At 45.2% G+C, this 21,207-nt stretch overlaps 2 protein-coding genes across 10 annotated transcripts in view; one reads left to right on the top strand and one right to left on the bottom strand.

Moving 5' to 3' along the window:
- Positions 1-812: 812 nt before the first annotated feature.
- PDRG1 (p53 and DNA damage regulated 1) lies at positions 813-10,610 on the top strand. 3 transcript variants are annotated; one of them, XR_005587793.1, is made up of 7 exons: positions 813-979; positions 1,985-2,060; positions 3,056-3,130; positions 6,944-7,024; positions 7,413-7,536; positions 9,532-9,614; positions 10,153-10,610. XR_005587793.1 is itself a non-coding variant. In XM_039498267.1 (6 exons), the coding sequence occupies exons 1-5, from the start codon at positions 896-898 to the stop codon at positions 7,499-7,501; spliced, it is 405 nt and encodes a 134-aa protein (XP_039354201.1). In that variant the 5' UTR covers positions 814-895; the 3' UTR covers positions 7,502-7,536; positions 10,153-10,610. The 3 variants fall into 3 exon arrangements, 2 of the variants coding, with proteins under 2 accessions (XP_039354201.1, XP_039354200.1); XM_039498267.1 differs by lacking the exon at positions 9,532-9,614 and having other exon boundaries at positions 814-979; XM_039498266.1 differs by lacking the exons at positions 9,532-9,614; positions 10,153-10,610 and having other exon boundaries at positions 815-979; positions 7,413-7,965.
- Positions 9,844-21,207, bottom strand: part of TTLL9 (tubulin tyrosine ligase like 9) — a 25,277-nt gene continuing 13,913 nt past the window's right edge. For 3 of the 7 annotated variants that reach the window (XM_039498260.1, XM_039498261.1, XM_039498259.1), the window contains 8 exons: positions 17,408-17,476; positions 16,525-16,615; positions 15,826-15,866; positions 15,647-15,734; positions 14,063-14,121; positions 12,953-13,149; positions 11,431-11,544; positions 9,844-11,095 (listed from right to left, as the gene is read on the bottom strand). In XM_039498260.1, coding sequence (XP_039354194.1) covers positions 10,765-11,095; positions 11,431-11,544; positions 12,953-13,149; positions 14,063-14,121; positions 15,647-15,734; positions 15,826-15,866; positions 16,525-16,615; positions 17,408-17,476 — 990 coding nt within the window. In that variant the 3' untranslated portion in view covers positions 9,844-10,764. The remainder of the gene's footprint in view (positions 11,096-11,430; positions 11,545-12,952; positions 13,150-14,062; positions 14,122-15,646; positions 15,735-15,825; positions 15,867-16,524; positions 16,616-17,407; positions 17,477-21,207) is intronic. The other 4 variants (XM_039498265.1, XM_039498262.1, XM_039498263.1 and 1 more) reach the window with 3 other exon arrangements.

The following is a 21,207-nucleotide window of genomic DNA, read 5'->3' as shown; positions in this document are numbered from 1 at the left end:
ACCGGGGGGGCTCTGGGCCGCAGGGCCCCGCAGAGTGGGGGAGCCCGCGCAGGACCGGGGGGCCCTGGGCCGCAGGGCCCCGCAGAGTGGGGGAGCCCGCGCAGGCCCGGGGGGGCGCTGGGCCGCAGGGCCCCGCAGAGTGGGGGAGCCCGCGCAGGACCGGGGGGGGCCCTGGGCCGCACGGCCCCGCAGAGTGGGGGAGCCCGCGCAGGACCGGGGGGGGGCACTGGGCCGCCGGGCCCGCAGAGTGGGGAGCCCGCGCAGGACCGGGGCTCTGGGCCGCAGGGCCCCGCAGAGTGGGGAGCCTGCGCAGCACTGGGGCTCTGGGCCGCCGGGCCCCGCAGAGTGGGGGAGCCCGCGCAGCACCGGGGGGCCCTGGGCCGCAGGGCCCCGCAGAGTGGGGGAGCCCGCGCAGGACCGGGGGGCCCAGGGCCGCAGGGCCCCGCAGAGTGGGGGAGCCCGCGCAGCACCGGGGGGCCCTGGGCCGCAGGGCCCGCAGAGTGAGGAGCCCGCGCAGGACCGGGGCTCTGGGCCGCGGGGCCCCGCAGCGTGGGGGAGCCCGCGCCGGACCGGGGGGGCTCTGGGCCGCGGGGCCCCGCAGAGTGGGGGAGCCCGCGCAGGACCGGGGGGAGCCCGCGGAGGAGCAGGGGGCGGCCGGCAGCAGAGCCCCTGCGGGGGAGCCCCGGGGAGCAGCAGGGGAGGGCCCGGCAGTCCCGCGCACCGCGGCGGGCGGAGGCTCTGCGGCCCAATGGGGCTCTGGCGCCGCAGGAGCGGGCGGGCCCAGCCGAGGCCCCGGGCCGAGGGGCGGCGCTGGTCCGCCCGGCCCCTAGCGCCTGCGCGGCGGCGGGCCGCGGTTCCCGGCCGGGCGGGTTTGCAGGCGGACGGGCCGGGCGCCATGGCGGGGGAACCCGCCTTCGTGCTGCGCTACCTGGCCGAGGTGGAGGAGCTGGCGGAGGAGGTGCTGGCGGGACGGCGGCAGGTACCGCGGGGCTCCTCGGGCCGGGCCAGGGGGCTTCCCTGCCAGCCCCGCCGAGCGGCCCCGGGGCTGCCCCTTTCGGAGCTGAGCTGGCCCGTGTCGGGCTGCAGGGGGAATTGATGGGGTGGGGGGGTTATTTGTGAGGCCGGTAGGAAGCCCCCCAGCGCAGGAGGATCCGAGCCGCAGCTTCCTGGCCTGCAGCCCCCGGCCTCTTTAGCCACCAGACCCCAAAGCTCGCTCGGTACCGGCTCTCCCAGGGTCCTGCTCTGCGCCCAGGCCGCGGCTTGGCTTCCTTGCTTGCTCCTGCCTCATTCTCTGCCCGGGGCTGTTCCCCATTCTCCTGTGTTTCCCCTAGGGCTGGAAGGGACCTCGAGAGGTCATCTCGGCCAGGCCCCTGCACTCATGGCAGGACTAAGTGTTAGCTAGACCAGGGACCGGCAACCTATGGCACGCGTGCCGAAGGCGGCACGTGAGCTGATTTTCAGTGGCACTCCCACTGCCCGGGCCCTGGCCACCGGTCCGGGGGGCTCTGCATTTTAATTTAATTTAAAATGAAGCTTCTTAAACATTTTTAAAATCATATTTACTTTACATACAACAATAGTTTAGTTATATATGATAGACTTATAGAAAGAGACCTTCTAAAAACATTGAAATGTATGACTGGCATGTGAAACCTTCAGTTAGGGTGAGTAAATGAAGGCTCGGCACAGCACTTCTGAAAGGTTGCCGACCCCTGATCTAGAGTGACCATCCCTGACGGGTGTTTGTCTAATCTGCTCATCCCACACTCCTCCCCAAAACAAGCTCAGCCAGAAAGTCCCAGTGGACTCACACTCTGTCTTAGGCGGGGCATACACTTACAGTTACGTTAATTGCAGGGTGAGTCCAGACCTATGGCTCTCAGTGGGATTTTAACTCAACCCAAAACAAGGCTTCACCCAGTTCATAACAGTTATGATTCCATTTTAGGTTGGAGAAATCTGAATGTTTGTGTTTCTTTTCCAGATTGTGGACTTGGATCTAAAGCGGAATCAGAACCGAGAAGCCCTCAGGGCTTTGCATAAGGACTCAGACCCTTCTGGTGAGGAATCCAGTGTTAGCGCTGCTATTCACATCTGTGAAACTTTCAGCTCTCTGACACACCTGACACAAAGTTGCTGTGTTATCTTTCTAATAGACACACCCTGCCTGCAAAGTGATGGAGGGCCACATTTCCAAAACAGCTCATGCGGGTTAAACACACAGTTGCAGCTGCGGATGTAATTGTGCAAGTTTGTGCCTCAGAGTGGAGGTAGATTTGGTGAAAGGTCAATTACAGTGCTTGACCTAGTAGAAAATTAAAGCTCCTTTGTACTATGAAAAGTACCTTCATTTCTCAGCTGATCTGCACCTACTGGGTACTCAGTCACGTTTGCCTACTTTGTGGACTAACATAAATATTTACTCTTGGTATCACTGTGGGCTAACACAGCTGTGAGAACATGAGCTGGAAACTGTTCTGCTCTGCACTTCAGCAACAGAATTATTAACTAAGACCTGATGGCAGAATCTTCACTGGAATGGTGAAAGAACCCAGCTTTGACATAAACATCCCAATTTAGTTTTAAAGAGCTGGTAGTTAGAAGAAAATTTATAATTTATAAACTGAACAGATTGGATTAGGAAGTTGCAGACAATAAACGTGGAATGATGCCATCTTTAGTCACGTCTCAGAGTAGAACTGCATGTTAAAATGGCTATCTTTACCTGATCTCTCTAGTAAATATTGTATCGTTTCAGAGTGTTGAAGCAAAGGAAGGGTTTTTGGAAACCAAATGTGTATCTTTCTACTCTGGACTGAATGGGTGGAATGTTTATGGTGACTGACTCGCTCTTGCACAGGTTCCATGAGACTGAATCTTGCTTAATTGCTCTTAGACACACACCTAAATGATTCTGCAGACTGTTGTGGCGCACAGAGGGGTCTACAAAAGCTAGCCTGCTGGTTAGATTTTGCATTTATTTTGTACCCAGCAGGATGCGGAGGAGCATGTTTCATTATGAAAATATCTAAACAGGCTGTCTTTCTGCTTTCAGATAAAGCAATGGTTTGCTTTGGAAACATGTTTATTCAGCTTCCAAAATCAAAGACTAAGGAAATGATTCAGAAAGGTAAGACAGGTGCCAGATTTCTAAAACCTGCTTGTAAACTCTCAAGCGTCAGCCAGTATTGAACAAGTTTCTTTTGCACACGCTTGGACACATACACAGGTGGCTTGTGTCAGAAGTATGGTACTTGTGCTAATTTGGTTGCTGAGCCAGTCTGTCTTTACTGACTTGCAGCTTTTACATACAGAGCTTTTATTCTCACCACTGCCTGGAAGCTTAGCTCTTAGATAGCACCTCTCATCCCTGGGCCTCAGAGTGCTTTAGAGAGAAGGTTAAGTACCAGTACCTGTGTTTTACAGATGGGGAAACTGAGGCACTGAGCAGGGAAGTAGCTTATCAGTGGCAGAGCAAGGAGTAGAACTGACGTTTCCTGACACCCAGTTCAGCGCTTTACCTCATATCAACCTGCTTTGTGAGCCATGTGCCCTGCATATACTTTCCAAAGTGCAGCACAACTTTCCTTGAGTGCAGTTCAGAGGAAGAGGCACTTAACTTGGCTGTGAAGTGAGGTGGCCTCTGTCCATGTTGTGCTGAGTGTTTAACAGTGCAACCTTTACACTCTTTACTACGGAATTAGGAGATTAAATGCAAAAAGGTAAATTAATATTTTAAGAGGTGGGTATAAATCGTACAGGAACAAATTAGGTGAAAGCAGTGAGGGAGTAGTGCTGATGAGGAACTTCAGAGGGACCCAGCCAAGCTAGGTAACTGGGCAGCAAAATGGCAGATGGAATTCAGTGACAAATACATGTTAGAGGGAATCATTTGAACCCCTCATACATTTCACTGGGATGTACATTAACTGTCACTGCTCAGGAAGAAAACCTGAGCATCACTGGGTGTTGTTCTACAAGTCCTGTGCAGCAACTGTGAGGAAGGCAAACGGTGTTAGGATGCGTAAGGAACAGGCTGGAGAATAATATGGAAAATCTCTGAATACCATTCTATAAATCATTGGGGCACCTTCCCTTTGATACTGTGTGCGGTATGGGCCACCCCATATCAAAGGGAATGCAGCAGAATTAGAGGGGCTTCCGAGATGAGTGACAAGAAAATCTCTGCTATGAAAGGAAGACGAGTTTGTTCCCCACCTTGGTAGAGAGGGGATGTGATAAAGTATACCTAAAAAGGAAGGGCGAGAAAGGTAGATTGGGAACTTGCATTCAACTTGCCTCTATAATATGAGGAACAAAGGGGCATTCAATGAAATTGAAAGATGGCCCATTTTAAAACTGGACTCAATACAGGGGTAACTGGGTGAAATGTTCTGGCCTGTACTCCTGGAGGCATTCTGTGCCCATGCGGGGGCGCAGAATTCATATGGCCTGCATTTTTCTGTTCTCCCCCCCCACCCCCACCCCCTGCAGAAAAACGCAAAAAAATCTGCCAGGGGACACGTGCCTCTTCCCCAGCAGCCCAGGCAGCACATCTGAGATTGGGGCAGGCGTGCCTGCGTGATCACCATTGCGGGGAGGTGGGGTGCGGGGCTGGGTGTACCTGCGTGCCAATGAGAGAGAGACTCTGTCCCTCTCGTTTGTGACTGCAGCTCCCTGGTGTGTTAGGGTCGGGCTTTTTATTATGCAGGAGGCAGGCTAGAGGCACAAATGAAACAGCCTGCCTGAGTTCATTCAGTTCCTCCAGGAGTATTAAAATCTGTGCAAGTTTAAAGGCCCCTACATTGCCAGAGTGATGTAAAGGAGTCTTCTTATACATGACAGTAAGGGAAACCTCAGCTAGGAAGATCTATGTGCTTTCTCACTTTTTTTCCTGTGCCAAAGTGGCACAGTGGGGTTTGGTTACAGCTCAGAATTTATTTTACTTACCTATTAAAGAAAAAAGACCTTGAGGGCAAATAAAACATTTACCAAGCAGTCAATAAAATGTCAGGACCAAGCACTTCCCAAAGTACCCAGCCAGGTCCAGGACAATGGTTAGCAGCAAAACTGTATGACTTTCATGTGTGAAAGTCTGAGCAATTTAAAGTGGCATTCTACTTTTTTTTCCCCTGTTTGGTGTTCTGTAATGTAATTTAAATGAAAATCCAGGATTATAACTGGAATGCAGAGTATTGGTTACCAAGTGTTTGTAACTTAATTTTCAAGTGTTTAGGAAATGCTGAATAGTTATTGTGACTTTTTTCTGTATTGTAGTTTGAATAAATGATCAAAACCATTGAAACTGCTTTGCTTTCAGTCTTCACGGCTGAGGATGTTAGGAGATTCCCAAACCTGAGCTGGCTTTTGGTGTGAAAATCTGAGGAACTGTCACAGATTGAAGTGTCACTAGAGGAGGTTTTGGAATTAATTGATAAACTCAACATTAACAAAGTCCGGGACCAGTTAATGTAACGCCAATATTTAAAAAGGGCGAAAAATAGAAAAAAAAAAAACAAAACATAAAAAAAAAAGAAAAAATGAGCAATAGTCAACATGGTTTCTGTAAAGGGAAATCGTGGTCTTACTAATCTCTATCTTTAGAGTTCTTTGAACATGTAACACAGACAGGGGGGGGATCCGTGGACATAGTGTACTTAGATTTCCAGAAAAGCTTTGACAAGGTCCTCACCAAAAGGCTCTAATATAAAGCTGTGTCATGGATAAAAAAGGAAGGTCTTTTCATGGATTGAGAACTGGTTAAGGACACAGGGACAAAAGGGAATTAATGGTAAATTCTCAGAATGTAAACACTCAAGAGATTAAGAGAAAAAGCAGATTGTGAAGAACTTCAAAAAGATCTCACAAAACTAAGTGATTTGGCAACAAAATGGCAAATGAAATTTAATGTGGATAATGTAAAGTAATGCACATTGGAAAAATAACCCCAACTATCAAAAATATTCTAGCACTAACTAGAAAGGAAAAGAAAAAAAAAAAAAAATAAAATTTTTTAGAGAGAGAGGGTAGAGGATGAGGAAAGAAGGCTAGACTAGGACAGTTTTGGAAAAGAGGAGAGACTAGGGGGACATGATAGAGTATATAAAATCATGAGTGATGTTGAGAAAGTGGATAAGGAAAGTTATTTTACTTTTTCCATAATACAAGAACTAGGGGTCACCAAATGAAAAATTAAGGCAGCAGGTTTAAAACAAATAAAAGGAAGTTCTTCTTTCATGGGTGGCTAGTCCATAAATGGCTATTTAGCCAGATGGGTAAGAATGGTGTCCATGGCAGGAGAGAGATCACTTGATCATTGCCTAAACTAGTGTGATTATATTGCATTATTTTGACAAAATATGCAGAATTTTGTATTTTTTGGTGCAGAGTCCCCCCAGGAGTATAGTATGCAGGAGGTCAGCCTGGAAAATCATAATGGGCCCTTCTGTCCTTAAAATCTGTGAAAGTGGGTGGGTTTAGAAGTATTAACTGTTTGTATTGTGGTTGTGCCCAGAGGCCTGATCATTAGTTACTGTATGTTCCTACACCTCCCCACCCAAACAAAAGACAGTACCTGCCCCAGATAGCTTATGGTTACTTTTAAGAAACCTCCGGTTTGGCTCCCAATACTGACATGGCGTATCTTTTCTGACAGGTTGTAATGCAGTTACAAATGAGCTTGTTTGGGCTCCAGAACCTTGTTCCTCTTACCATTCAATTAATTATACTGAGCTGGAAGGGAATATCTGGCAGGAGCATATTCTATAGAAAGAGAACTGTATACCTAGTTTTCTCTATATGACACAACAAATGCAGCAAGTTTAGTGAGAGTGAGAATCCAAGGAATAGGCAGCAGGGAAGAGTTCCCCTTCACTCAGAGTTGATGTTGCCTTAAGTCGTACTCCAGGATGCTTCATTATCATCATCATCACTATCTTCTCAGATCAGGAGCACTTGGATGAGGAAATAAACCAACTTCGGAAAGAGCTGAGAGTGAAGGTCAACCGTCTCTTTGAAGCTCAAGGTATTTGAAAAGGGTCAGGAAACATTTAATTGGGAGCACAAATCAGGTGAGGGGTGGAGGGAAGAGGTCCAAAAATCCATTAACTATATTCCGAGAATAACTCCCCTCCATTCTCTTTACAGCAAAAGCCCCATATTTGCCCAGTTTTGTGGGCATATGCCTGGGATTGTTCTGTTGCAGACCCCACTGGGCACCACTAACGTGTTATCAGTTGTTTCCAATGGCTGGTAGTTCAGTCAGTGATGACTATGGGAACAAATCTGCAGCCAGATACAGCAGTGTCTTCTCCAGACTACTTGTACTGACAGTTGTTTAGAGAACTCTTTCACCAGGCACCAGTGAGCATGCTTTTTAACAATATTTTTATTTGCTGCTTGTTCTTCCTCAGGTAAACCTGAGCTGAAAGGATTTAACTTGAACTCCATGACCCATGAGGAAATGAGAGTAATCAATCAGATACTGGAAGGACGAAACTAGACCTTCATCGTAGAGACTTCAGTGTTGCTGATAAGGTGCATTCAGACTGTCACTCACAGTGCAAAATCTGTGGACAATCCCCAGATTTCTTGTGAAGACATATTTACTCCTGGTATCTCTCGAGTGGTACATTTCCTAAGAAGCATTTGGCTTCTGAAATCTTTTCATGGTAGGAATCATTCGGCTCCAGTGTTGGTCGTGGATTAGACACTGCAATTTGCAGAGATAAGTGCTAGAACACTGGCCCTTTTAGTTATTTGACAGCCTGCCATCCCTGGGGTGGGAGTGGGATTCTTAGAATCAGAGGAGCAGGACATTCCTAACTGCATCTCTTTTATATATGAACTTCTGTAACTTGGCTCCACAGCTAGTGCATTCTATTGGCAGGGAAGGGAGTAGGAGGAAAAGAACTGTGAATCTATAGTGTCTTCAAAAAATAAATAAAGAAACTTTGAGTTGTGTAAGCTTGTGTTGGTGGGAGAACTGTGAATCAATTAAACTGTACACTTAAAAAAAACCCCAGGAATTTTCCTAAGTGTACAATAGATACTTGAGTGCCTGTTAATCTGAGGGGCGTACTTCTGAGCTAGGATCCTGTGTCTAAATTTGTAAGAAGAGATTTGGAAGAAGTGGGATTGTTTGCATTAGGGAAGGGGACAGAAGTATGCAAACCAATGAATGGTCTAGAGAAGAGAGATTAGGTGTCTCTACTCAGCCTGTATCAATACAGGAACAAGGGGCTAGTCAATGAAATTGATGAATGATTAATTCAAAACTGATAAAAAGGAGGAAATACTTTTCACACAATTAGCCCATGGAACCCATTGCTACAATATACCATTGAGGCTAACAGCAGGATTCAAAAAAGGATTAAACACTGGTGGATAACAAGACTTGCCAGAGCTATAGTAGTGTTAAAAAATTACACCCTTGTGTTTCAGACAAATTCCAACTATTTGGAGTGGAGACGGAGGAGTGTGTGTACGATGGGGAATTAGGAGGAAACTTCCCCGGGGGTAGATTATCCCGTAACTGCTTACAGCAGGTTTTCTTGAACCTTTCTGTGAAGCAGCTGGAAGCAGCTGCTGCTGGCAACAGGATAACGGACTAGATAAATCCCATGTCTAGTAATTCCATTGTTCCTAATTGCGCTAATGAAATGGTAAATATGACTGCTTATGTTTGTGCACGGGCCTGGGGAAGAGGAACATACAGTGACAAGAAAAGCCTGCTGTCCTCTCTCTAGAAATGAAGGTTTTCTTCCCCACACTAGCTCAGGTAAAGTTTAGTACATATTAATCATATATTAATATCCTCTACAAAACACACAACTTTTCAGTTAATGCAAAAACTAAAGGAAAAGAATTAAGGTGATTCCACCCTGAGCAGCTCTCCTTCATATTCCATCGCTTCAATAGTGCAGACAGTGGTAGGTGTGTTATGTCTTGTTATTGCTATTTAATTTTGAAAAAGTCAGAGATAAGGTTGTAACTTGATTTCCTCTAAATACAGCAAAGGGAGTTTGGGGCCTAGCAGAATCACTTTTATTCTTTTTTCATTTTTAGTGTTTGCATTGCTTAAAAGTGTGCCCTAAATTAGTGAAAATGGTTTTGGGTGGGGAATTTTAGTTTAAAACACTGGTTTAAAGTTGAGGGCTGGGGAGTAGGCATAGCTGGCAAGCCAGTGAAACAACTGCATCTGTTTTGGCAAATTTTGTACGCTCAGCACAGAGAACTGTAGCTGACCCTTCATCTTTGTCTAGCACTCAGCCTCCTACTGGATTGAACGAACAGCTTTGAGCACCCGGTGTTTAAACTTTAAACAGAACAACTGTAATGGTTAGCTCCTCAGACAGTTTCCCAGCCAGCAAGGCAGGCACAAACACACCAGTATTCACTGCCCTGTTCAGTTTAACTTAGACTTAGAAGTTAAAAATGATTCCAATTAGTGAATTAGCATCACCTGTAGCTTTCCAGAAAATTACATCTCTTCTGTAAGAGGGTGGTAACGTTACTTTTCCTATCTCAAAGGAACTAAATCCCTTCATTATAACAGTCCTCTTAATGTAACCAGCATCGGGGAGCCACTCTCAGTGCCTTCATAAAATACAATGGTAAGGTTATTGTTACTGTATCATGGCAACAGGTCTTACGATCTGACATGTTTCTATAGTAGTAGCAGCATGAGGCTCACATGCCCACCTTTCTTAAAAGCTTCCATTTTACTGAGCAGAGTCTGTATAGCCCCTTTTATAGCTTACACTTTAAAGGAAAACTGCTCATGTCAATAACCTCAAATTGAGGACCAGCAAAGCAGCACTTCTTCTGGATTCCTAACAGCACTGAGGCATTAAATATTTTATTCATATCCATTGCAACGTATATAGAGTCAGTGATGGATAGGAGTGCTTTTTGTTTGCAATGTGGCGTGTACAGCTGATCTATAGTCGTATGTAGTAGCCAGTTGACAGCCTTGCTACAGCCTGCGCTGTGGAACAAAACAGATTAATTCTTTACTGAAGAACTGGTCAGCCACAACAGAACATAACCAAAATACCTGATTGCATCATGTCCAAGTTAAAAGCCAACCCACTTCTATTGTTGCTCTGGCTTATGAACGGGATTCATTTGTTAACTAATATTCCCATGCAGGGAAAATCCTAAGGAACCAAGAAATGGCCAGCAGCCGTATGCTGAGGCAGCGAAACTGTCCAGAGACCAATGAGAATGGCAGCTCTACAATATGAGGAAGAGGGAGTGAAAGAGCTCAATCCTCAGTGACTTCTCTTGCCTCATGCTCTGGATCAGCATTAAACTTTCTGCTGGGTATGAAGAGGTTTGAAGAGCTGCTTCAGCTGTTTTTTCCTGTCATTGTTGTAGCCTGAAATGAAAGCATTAACAAAGTGACATATGACTTAGTCCCCCGAAAGGGTGAAGAGTAGAGATAATTGCCTGCTTTCAGACAAAGCCGTGCTCCAATCAGTTAGCATGAAGCTACAGCCAGAGAAAATACTGAAGGCATATTTAACTACTTAGTGATATGTGAAAACCTGTAATAGGTTCTTTCTGCCTGATTGAACTGGGCATTACTATGGGCTATTAAACAAGAATATGCAACCAACATTAGAAATGTGCACAATAAACAGTTGTTACAATTGTATTGGGGACCTTTGGGAATAGTTTTTAAAAGGAACTGGCAGGTGAAGAATACCTGTGCTGGCTCACGTGGTAAGGAGTTCCAGAAATCTAACTACTGCCTCCACATCAGCTTTTAACACACCACAATTGGAAAATATTCACACCCTCACACTTAGCCTCACATGAGTACAACACTCTGCTAGCACTATGTGATAATTCACACCCGGTCCTTTTACTTTTGAGGGAAAAGTATGTTTTGCACTTTTGATGATGTCTTAAACAGTTAAAGACCTTGAGTGGGATGCCCTGCCACCTGCGTATGAGTGAAGTACCTAAATGTGTGTTTGCCATGAAGCTTCCGTTTACTGGTGTATCCACATTCCCTTCCGCTCTACTGACCGGACCATCATTCCACATCAGGTCAAAGCCCCCAATACGCTTCTCCTTCCCTGTCAGCCTGCAATATCAAATACAAGGTGTTAAAGTACATGAGTCATGGCTGTGTAGCTATCTGATTCACTGTCTGCACGTTGGCTGGAAACCTGTGCAGATCAGGGAGAAAACCAAACAGCTGAGAGCTGCAATGGGCAGCTATTTACTATGAATACCACGGGTTAGCACAATTGCACAGTCCATCATAAAATGATGCAAGGCAAGCTTCCTGGGACAGCATGACAAACCTGTAGCCTTGAGTAGGATAGTTTGCCTACAGAAGCCAGGGGACTAGCTTAGATACATTTCACACACTTTGGTAAGACTCATGGAGAGCAGTAAACTTGTTTTTTCACCCACCTGCCCTCCATGTCCACAATATGCAAAGTGTCCTTGAGAAGGCGACACTTGAGCTCATAGTCCTCCTGACTACTGGCAGTGAGGGAGGGAGAAGCATTAACCTCAAGAAGCCAGCTGTAAAGAGAACAGCAGTGAATTAGAGGGAAGCAGACAGCTAAGCAATCTGTCCACCTAACAGAAATGCCTATCTATGGAAACCTCATGGCACTGCTGGAGAGCAGGAAGGAGGGAGTGAAGTGATAGGAAATCTAACTCCAAATATCATTCCTATACACAGTCAAAGAACATTGAGTTCAACTGTAATAAAGAGAGAGCCCCTTCAACACCCTAAAAAGTATACAAGTAAAACTAAAGGCTAGATGAAACAACCGCCCCCTCGCCCCATTAAATCACAGGGTCAGTTTGAACCCTTTCCTCAGTGCAGGGATGTGAATGTATCTTGGAAGTAGTTTCCTAACAAACTGCGCAATATGGCTACGTGGATCTGGAAGTACCCAATAAGTACAGTGGCAAACTGTAGTATTATAGTTACATCACAGTGATTCAGTCCAGTTCACCTCAACTTGATCTGTTTCTTAATCAGTGAAAGTTACACAAGCTCGTTCTGTGCAGATTGTCACTGCAGAAGCAGTAGTTTGGTTTGAAGCTACGACTACAGCAGACTAGCTTGTACAAATTTGGGTTGTTACCCGAGACCACAGTTGAGCAGTGTTTATTAGCTCACTTTAAATAAAGCTGTCCCCAGTGGCACTGCAGAGACATCAGACTGATGCTGACAAGCCATTGAGGGTTGTAACTGGAACGCGGCTACCACACTTCGTTAGAGGGAGAAAGAGGAAGAAACGAGAGGACGCTTAAAGTGGCACTTTCAACTTAAATCATACGTTATACAAATTTCCCTATCAATGTTACTAATAGCTCTTTATGTGATTAAAACTGAAAATCTTAAAAATCTAATCTTGTTGCTTTTGCTGCTCTTTGCTTCTGCAATGAAAGCCTGTACTACTTTCAGGTTCCCAGTGTTGCAAACACTGCAGAAGGAGGTTTATATGTTTAAAAGCACATTTTAATTGATGTATATTTAAAAAAACAATTGAATTGTTTCTAGCAGTCACATTGTGAGAATGTTTCTTTTTATAAAAATCGAAGTTGAACCAACTTTGAATGTATGATTTCTTGGTACAATCTCTCAGATTCCTGGGAAGTCTGTTCCCCAAAGTCTTCAACAGGAGAAGTACCCCACCACAGTCTAAAACTCTGTAATGAAGGCTGCCTCGTAGCCAACACTTCATGTAATTACTTTTGAGGTTATGGCAAGTGTACTTAATATCTAGTCCTATCAGTCTAATACTTGTGCTTGTCTGAATCCCAGTGTTCATGAGTGTGCTGCTGTAATACATAGTTACTGGAGGAATTAGTAGCAGCGGGTTTCCAGTGAGTCTCCCTTCACTGGCCATTGCTAAGCTGTTTAGGCAGCCTTCCATTCACTGTATGCCACCTGTATGCTCACTAACATCCTTACGGCTTGAGATCCTGGTCTATCAGGATGTCGTATCCATACAGTTCAAAACAGTGTTTGTCGCTGATGATCACTTTCTGAACACTCTGTAGACTCTTGATGAAAATGTTGTCCATTTCTGCAAAAAGAGTCTCCACCACTTCTGCCCCATGCTTGGCAGTCAGGTACTGTCGGAACCGCTGAATCATCCACTTGCAGCCCTAACACATGCAAAGACAACTGTAACAAGCTGTTTCTACATATGTGACCATGCATTTCCTTGACTACCTGAAATAATCACTCAATATTCTCTACAGTCAAAGGACAATTCTGGATAAGAAGCCAAACACCCAGAATCAGATGTTACTCCTCTCAGTGCATCTTGGAAAGGAATAATTTAACCTTAGTCTAGAGAGAAACTGCAGTCTCTGCTTGAACGAATACTTAATCTCAAGACTGGGAGTGGTATCCTAACAGCAATCACCATCCCACCTTCTCTTTTCATGAGAGTTTCACAAGACACACATCTAGGACTTCCCTTTCCAAAGGACCAAGAAATATTAGGCTAGAGATTTAGAGGAGAAGCATATAAAATGGAAAGTTCAATGCAAACCTTTGTTTCTATGAACTTGTAACTATCTCAGATTCAAAGAATATTTAAAGCCGATCTCATTTGTTTAAGATTTTTTCTTTGTTCCAACTGCAGAAAAAGCGGTAGCAATCACAGATGACCTCTGAACATGCTAAGCTCATCTTATAGCTGTGGTAATAGCAGTGAATGCTAAGCACTACAAGTCCGGGTCTCTGACAGGCATTATCCAAAAATTAATTACTTGTGGGGTCAAAATGCTCAACACCACAAAGCAGTGCACAGTTGTAATGGAACAGTTAGAGCACAGCTCTCACTCACTGGATCTCCTGAAACATCCATCAATGAACACATACATCGGGTATCAGAGGACAGCCAAGGCAGAGCATCCATACAGGGACTACCAACCTGCCATACACACTGCACAGTAGCTGGAACAACAAGGCCAGAACAGCTACTTGCTTGCATTCCCTGAACTATGCAGCATAGTGTGTGCGCTTGGACACAGGCTGGTCAACTGAAATAGCCAGTAAGTTTTTACTCACCTTCTCTGGATCATAGTCAGGTGCAGTCTTCTGCACTGCTACATTGGTGAGATGCACATCTGGCACGAGGAGGAGATAAGGATCATGGAGACAGAAAATGACACCCTAAATAATTAGAAATTGAATTTGGGTACTAAACCAGTCTCCTGTGCTCCTTATGCCAATGAATCTCTCCTCCCTTCCCTAATTGTGGAGCTTATACCCACCACTGCAGGGAGACATCTTGGTGAAAATTAAGAGAAAATAAATACGGATAAAAATGGAAATCTGGAACAACTAGTAACAAAGTCAGAGCAAGTTTTAGCCCCCACTGGCTCTTGTGATGGACTTACATGGAAGCTCTTCTCCTGGGAATGCAACCTAACCTCTGTGCAGAGCACTGGTGCCCAAGAATCTTGGAGACCCACTCTGGATTGCCTCATTAAAGCAACCCACCTTTTGATCACACTGAGCCAGAATGAGCAAGTTACTAAATATTTTACTAAGGAAAGTGGTGGATTCTCTCTCTTGATGTCTTCAAGTCAAGATTGGATGCCTTTGTGGAAGAATACGCTTAATTTTAGCCAAATACAAATTACGTTTCAGTTAAACACAAGTTATTGGGCTTAATACTGGGGTAACTAGGTGAAATGTAATGGGCTGTGATTAAGGCTACGATTTAGTCATGAGTATTTTTAATAAAAGTCATGGACAGGTCATGGGCAGTAAACAAAAATTCACGGCCCGTGACCTGTCCATGGCTTATACTATAACTACCCCTGACTAAACCTTGGGGGTGGAGGTCACTACTGGTGGCAGGCGCCCGGGGAGCAGCTATTGGGGGGGGGGCAGCAGCACCAGCAGCAGGGGTCTCTGAGCAGTGGCTGTTCTGGCTGCCCCTGGGACTGCTGCTCAGGTGGTTCCCAGGGCCAGCTGCCTGGGGCTGCCCGAGCAGCAGCTGGCGTGGCTGGCCCCTTGGCCACTACAGCAGCGGCTGGTGCGGCTGGCTGCGTGGCTTCCCAAATGACTGGCTTCAGAGCCACTCCAGCAGCGGCCGGTGTGACTTTCCCTGGGGCCACCAGAGCAGCTGGCCCTGGAGCCAGCTGCTTGGGGGTCCCTGGAGTCAGCCACACTGGCCGCCGCAGATGTCACAGAGGTTGCTGAAAGTCATGGCATCCATGACTTCCCATGACCTCCGTGACAGACACGAAGCCCTAGCTGTGATAAACAGGAGGCCAGACTAGATGACCCTTCTGGCCTTAAACTCCATGAATCCATGGAAAAAGCAGGCTGCAATAAGTGCACCTGTACTACGAAAGTGGGACTGATCTCCCACGTTTGGCCCTAGCTGACTGACGTTTCTGGAGATCCACTGACACCAGTATTCCAGTGACAGAAGGTGAGAGTGAAACAAGATGACAGCAGAACAGCCAGTGTGAAACAAAAGCAGAGGGTGAGAATTCTGTAAGTCTCCAGAAGTCAGGAGCTTAGAGATAAGGGTACTTGTTCTTCTGGATCCCTTCTTCACCCCCAACCTCCCAAAATACTAAAATGATTCCATTCCTTAGTAACTGCCCTGTAACACACAAGCAGAGGTCAGGATACAATGATCATCTATGCTACTTAGAGTGAATCGTGTGTTGGAGAAGCGAGCAAAGCCGTCCCGGTATAACCAGGCCTTCAGCGGGATGTACTGAGAGAAAGGGGATAGAGAAACTGAGGGTGAATACAAGAAAATCCAACCCAGTCACTGTAATAAAAATAAAATGGACTTCTGCACTTACAGACATCACTAGAACATAAACTCTCAAGTCAAACTTTCGACCTGTGAATCAAAGAGAAATATGTAGCACAAATTTCACTATGTTATATTGCTAAGTCATACCTAGTGTTACAAAAACCCAAATTAGAACTTATCTACACACAGCCACACACCAAAATAAACTAGATGGGTCTTAAGTCACACCTTTTGTTGTTTTGGTACAAGTCTGTGTGTGGACATGAATTTCAGATTAAGACAATTTAAATCAGTAAGATGCTCTTGATCCAAAATAAGTGGCCACATACAGACTTGCACCAAAACAACAAAAGGTTTACGCTAAAACCTTTTGGTGCCTGGTTGTATGAAGACAAGCTTTTAGAGAGGAACCTGCTACCATATGACAGTGGGGCTGGACTTAGCTTTAATGTGTGTGGCTTGAATTAAGTCTAATTTTTGTTCATTGGATCACCTCTGTATTCTCAAAATCTTTTGGGGCAGAACCACTAGACTACCACACCAGCAGCACTGACTATGTGCAGCATTCTACGATTCACATTGAAATCCATAAATAGCTAATTTCAGGCAAGAACTGACCATATAAAGTCTTAACCTTCATCAGACAGGTGATCTGGGGATCTCCCTCCCTATGTGACAGGAACATCATAGGTGGAGTGTCTCTCTCCACATGTCAGGCAGATACAGACTGAAACAAGCATCTTACCGCCTATTAAATATGGGTTTTCAATATAGCACTGAGCTACATAATTCTCTACTTGAGTTTCATCTTTCTGATCATCTGTACGGACCCCATCCTGCAAAATAAAACAAGTTATTTCTTCTCCGTGGACAAGACTGAATGAGGAGAAAAATCAAATCACAAGCGCTCACAGGATTCTCCAGTCAATCCATCCCAGTTTTATATTTCAAATCAACGACAAAACATCCCACCTTTTGTTTTGTTGGACAGTGAGAAAATCTGTTGTAATCCTGGTGGATGGTGATAAGTGTTACATGTGAAAGCTGTAGATGGGGACAGTAAGTGACTAGTAAAGGTACATAGATAAAATTACAGTTGGAAGACCAAAGCTCTCGGTCAGTGGTCCCCAAACTTTTGAGGGTTGCACCCCCCTTACCCTTGTCTGTGTCCTGAGCCGGGGCCAGAAGCGGGACCATGGCTGGGGGACACGGGGAAAGGGGCCGAGGCTGGGGCTGCAGCTAGGGGTGGGTTGGGGGCAGGAGTGGAGCCACAAACGGGCTGCAGTGGGGGCCAGCAGCTAGGCCCACTGCCAGGTGCTCTGCTCCCAGCCTTGGCCCTGGGCCAGGAACAGCCGCCGGCGAAGGCTGGGACTGGGGGAACGGGCACGTGGGGCCGGCAACCAGGGATGCCGCTGGGGGCCAGACTGGAGCAGAGCTGAGGGTGGGGAGGAAATGGTTGGATTCCATCCCTGCCCCCGGGGGAACTAGTCCAGGCCCTGCCATGCTCCCCTGGATGGTCCTCCACCTCCCTGTAGGGGGACATGCCCCACACTTTGGTGACCTCTGCTCTAGGTGAACCCTCCCAAAAAAAAATTTGGTGGTGTGAGAAGAGAAAGTACACGTTTCACCTTCCTCCAGTCAATGACATCCTTGAGTTTTCGGAACAGAAAAATGCCTCTCCCTTGTGACCTAGCAACCTGCAGCATAAAGGAGAAGGGAAGTGTTAGTCGCTTTGTTCTTAAGTTTTCTCACTCGCCTCCAGCTGGGAACAAGTGGTTACTGAAAGAAATCTTATTTCTTAGCACCATGGTAGCTAACAGAAGATTCACGTTGCTGCCCCCTTTTACAGTTGTTGGCAACTCTCACACCAGCAGTTAGCATTCCCTTCAGGAACAGATGCTGTTCTCTAAAAGGTGATTATGGAAGCATCTGTTGCGCACCCTTATTCATCCTTTATTTATTAAGCACCCAGTTGGCATTCTGGGTGCTGTACAAAGTTAAAAACAGGAGACTCAACAGAAGGCATTGGTCATTTATTATTATTAATTTGTGTGACCTTAACACCTAGGAGCCCTAGCCATGGGTCTATTTGAAGGGCTGTCTTTTGGGTAAAAGACAAAACCAGGGTTCTGGCCACTTAACATCATTTAACTTCTGTAAGAATAAGAGTGTCAACCCCATTCTTGGACAAATTCCTACTCAGGTAACGAAGTTCTCCCTGCAGTTTCACATAGGTAGTTGATCCTATTTCACTTCCTGTCCTGAACTGTTGTGTTGTGCTGCTTGGACCTAATCCTGAGAGGTCAAGGATCTCAGAATCAGGACCTTAAATGCTGCTATTTGAGTGGTGGGTAAACTGGTCCATATATTTATGCAGGCATATTGGGAGGCTTATTGTTTTGTAAAGCACTTTGAGCTCCTTGGATGAAAGGAGCTATAATATTAATAATATAAAAAATCAGCCAAAAACCCACACAATTCCAGTTCAAATGAATAAGTCAGTGCTTTTCCATAGTGTGCTTAAAAAGGCTGAAGATGCTATTTTATGTAAAGCTATAAAAAGCAAATACTTGATGGTGTGTGGTGATATAAGGGTTTTAATGGGATGGTGACAGTATTCATGAGTGGGAATGCCATGAGTTTTACAGCCATTCCAAAGGAGAGGCAATAAAACGTTTACATCACCACATGCCATCATGGGTTTTGTTATTCCACATTTTAGACAACAGTTACCTTAGACTTTGTAAGTAGTTTAATATGTTTTTATTGGGAGTATTTTTCACATCTGTCTGTGTGTAAAGCCAGGTTGCCTTAGTTACTAGCTACAGGCCATGGAGTGACAGTAAAGTTAAATTTTAAAAACCTCTAAAAATGAAGCTATTTTCTATAAATCCAGGGTGACATGATTTTAAGATCCAATCCTTCATGACCGTAGGAAGATAGGCCAAGGATAGAAACACCATTGGAAATCCTGGAATCCCAGTTCTCCAGTGTGATAAAACAAGTGTTTCTAGCTTCAAACTGCCACTGAGCCAAGACAATATATCCTCTCTCTAAGTTTAAGTTTCCATTTTTCCTGCTGCACATTTGTGGGGAAAAAAGTAAAGTGGCAGAGACTTTTCCCCCTCTTTTCTTTCCATGGTGGCTCTGAAAGTAGCTCAGATGTTAGACGTTGTCTAAGGGGAGATGGCTTAGTGGGCAGAATGCAGGTGAGGCTGTCCCATGGGACCAAATAAAAGAAGTTAATCACATGATTGCAGAAATACAGTAACACAACACACGTTTTTTATTTAAGCTATATTTGGAGTCTGGGTGTGTCACAGTAGCATTTAATGAAAAGGGGATACAGCAACAATCCATCATGAGAGAAGCGAGCAAGCTACAACAAGCAGCAGGAATGTAGAATGAGCTTGAAAAATCACAAGTTTGCATTGCACATTAAAAGCAGCCAGAAGCTGGCTCTGATGGACGACCTGAGGAAGGAAATTCCATGGATCACCCACTAAGAGAGTTCTATACCAGCCCCACAAGAGCTCAGCCCTGGGACCAGAATTACGCACTCCCCCTCCCCCCCCCCACATAACTGCAACACACCCAGGGGCTATCTGAGACTGCAAGATCCAGGTCCTTTCAAGAGCACAGAGTGACATGAAGAATAACACAAAGTTTATTTTTACTTGTGAGTTTTGAGGTCAGCCACAAACGACTTCATTTCAGTTGTTGGTATATTTTTTGTGGCCACAATCTTTAAATATATTCTAATTTATTGTATTCAGGTTATTTCCAATGATAATTGAGGTTGTGGGCACAAAATGTAAGCTTAATATAAGGTTTCTGTGTTGCTGATTAACCCAAATTAACATTTGTAGACTTGGATAATCACTAGCTGTTATCCTCATGGCTGTAAGTAAATTGTTAGTTTGCATAATTGCCTCCCATTCACTACTCATAAACCCACTCTTATTGATAGGCCTGATCTGCAGAGTGAGACAAACTGTCTTGTCCCCTCCTACCAGACCTGCTGTGCAGAGCAAAGTGACTGTCCTGTTAAGAACCTAAGACTGGCCATACTGCATCAGACCTAGCCCAGTATCCTGTCTTCCAACAGTGGCCAGTGCCAGATGCTTCAGAGAATGATCAGAACAAGGCAATTTATTGAGTGACCCCCATCCCTTGTCGTCCAGTCCCAGCTTCCTTATCCTCCATGAATGTACCCAATTCTTTTTAACCCAGTTATTCTTTTGGTCTTCACAACGTCCCCTGGCAACAAGTTGCACAGGTTGACTGTGTTATGTGAAGAAGTCCTACTTTATGTTTGTTTTAAACCTGCTGCCTATTAATTTCACTGGGTGACCCCTGGTTCTTGTGTTATGTGAAGGGGTAACAAACACTTCCATATTCACTCTCTTCGTATCATTCATAATTTTATAGACCTCTATCATATCCCCCCTTAGCTGTCTCTTTTCTAAGCTGAACAGTCCCAGTCTTTTTAATTTCTGTTCCATACCCCTAATATTTTTTGTTGTCCTTCTCAGTATGTTTTCCAATTTCCGTTTTTGGGATGGGGTGACCAGGTCTGCATGCAGTATTCAAGGCATAGGTGTACCATAGATGTATATTGTGGCATTATGACATTTTCTGTCTTCTTATCTATCCCTTTCCTCATGGTTCCTAACATTCTATTAGCTCTTTTGATGGCCACTGCACATTGAGCAGATGTTTTCAGAGAACTATCCACAATGACTCCAAGATCTCTTTTTTGAGTGGTAACAGCTAATTTAGATGCCATCATTCTGTATGTATAGTTGGGATTATGTTTTCCAATGTGCAGTACTTTGCATTTATCAACATTGAATTTCATCTGCCATTTTGTTGCTCAATCAGAAATGTAGGATTGGAAGGGACCTTGATAGGTCATCTACTTCAGTCCTCTGCACTGAGGCAGGACTAAGTATTATCTAGACCATCCCTAACAGGTGTTTGTCTAACCTGCTCTTAAAACTCCAGTGATGGAGATTCCACAACCTCCCTAGGTCATTTGTTCCAGTGCTTAACTATCCTTACAGTTAGGAAGTTTTTCCTAACGTCTAATGCTAACCTAAATCTCTCTTGCTGTAATTCAAGCCCATTATTTCTTTTCCTGTCCTCAGTGGTTAAGGAGAACAATTTATCACCCTCCTCCTTGTAACAAGCTTTTATGTACTTGAAAGCTGTCATCATGTGCTCCTTCAGTCTTTTCTCTCCAGACTAAACAAAGCCATTTTTTTCAATCTTTCCTCATCGGTCGTGTTTTCTACACCATTAACCGTTTTTGTTGCTCTCCTCTGGACTTTCTCCAGTTTTTCCACATCTTTCCCGAAGTGTGATGCCCAGAACTGGACAAAATACTCCAGTTGAGGCCTTACCTGTGCTGAGCAGAAAAGAAGAA

This window comes from Mauremys reevesii, linkage group 13 (assembly GCF_016161935.1).
Source record: "Mauremys reevesii isolate NIE-2019 linkage group 13, ASM1616193v1, whole genome shotgun sequence".
In the NCBI taxonomy this organism is placed as follows: domain Eukaryota; kingdom Metazoa; phylum Chordata; order Testudines; family Geoemydidae; genus Mauremys; species Mauremys reevesii.
The sequence above is the reverse complement of the archived record's forward strand: the minus strand, read 5'-3'. Positions and strand labels throughout refer to the sequence as shown.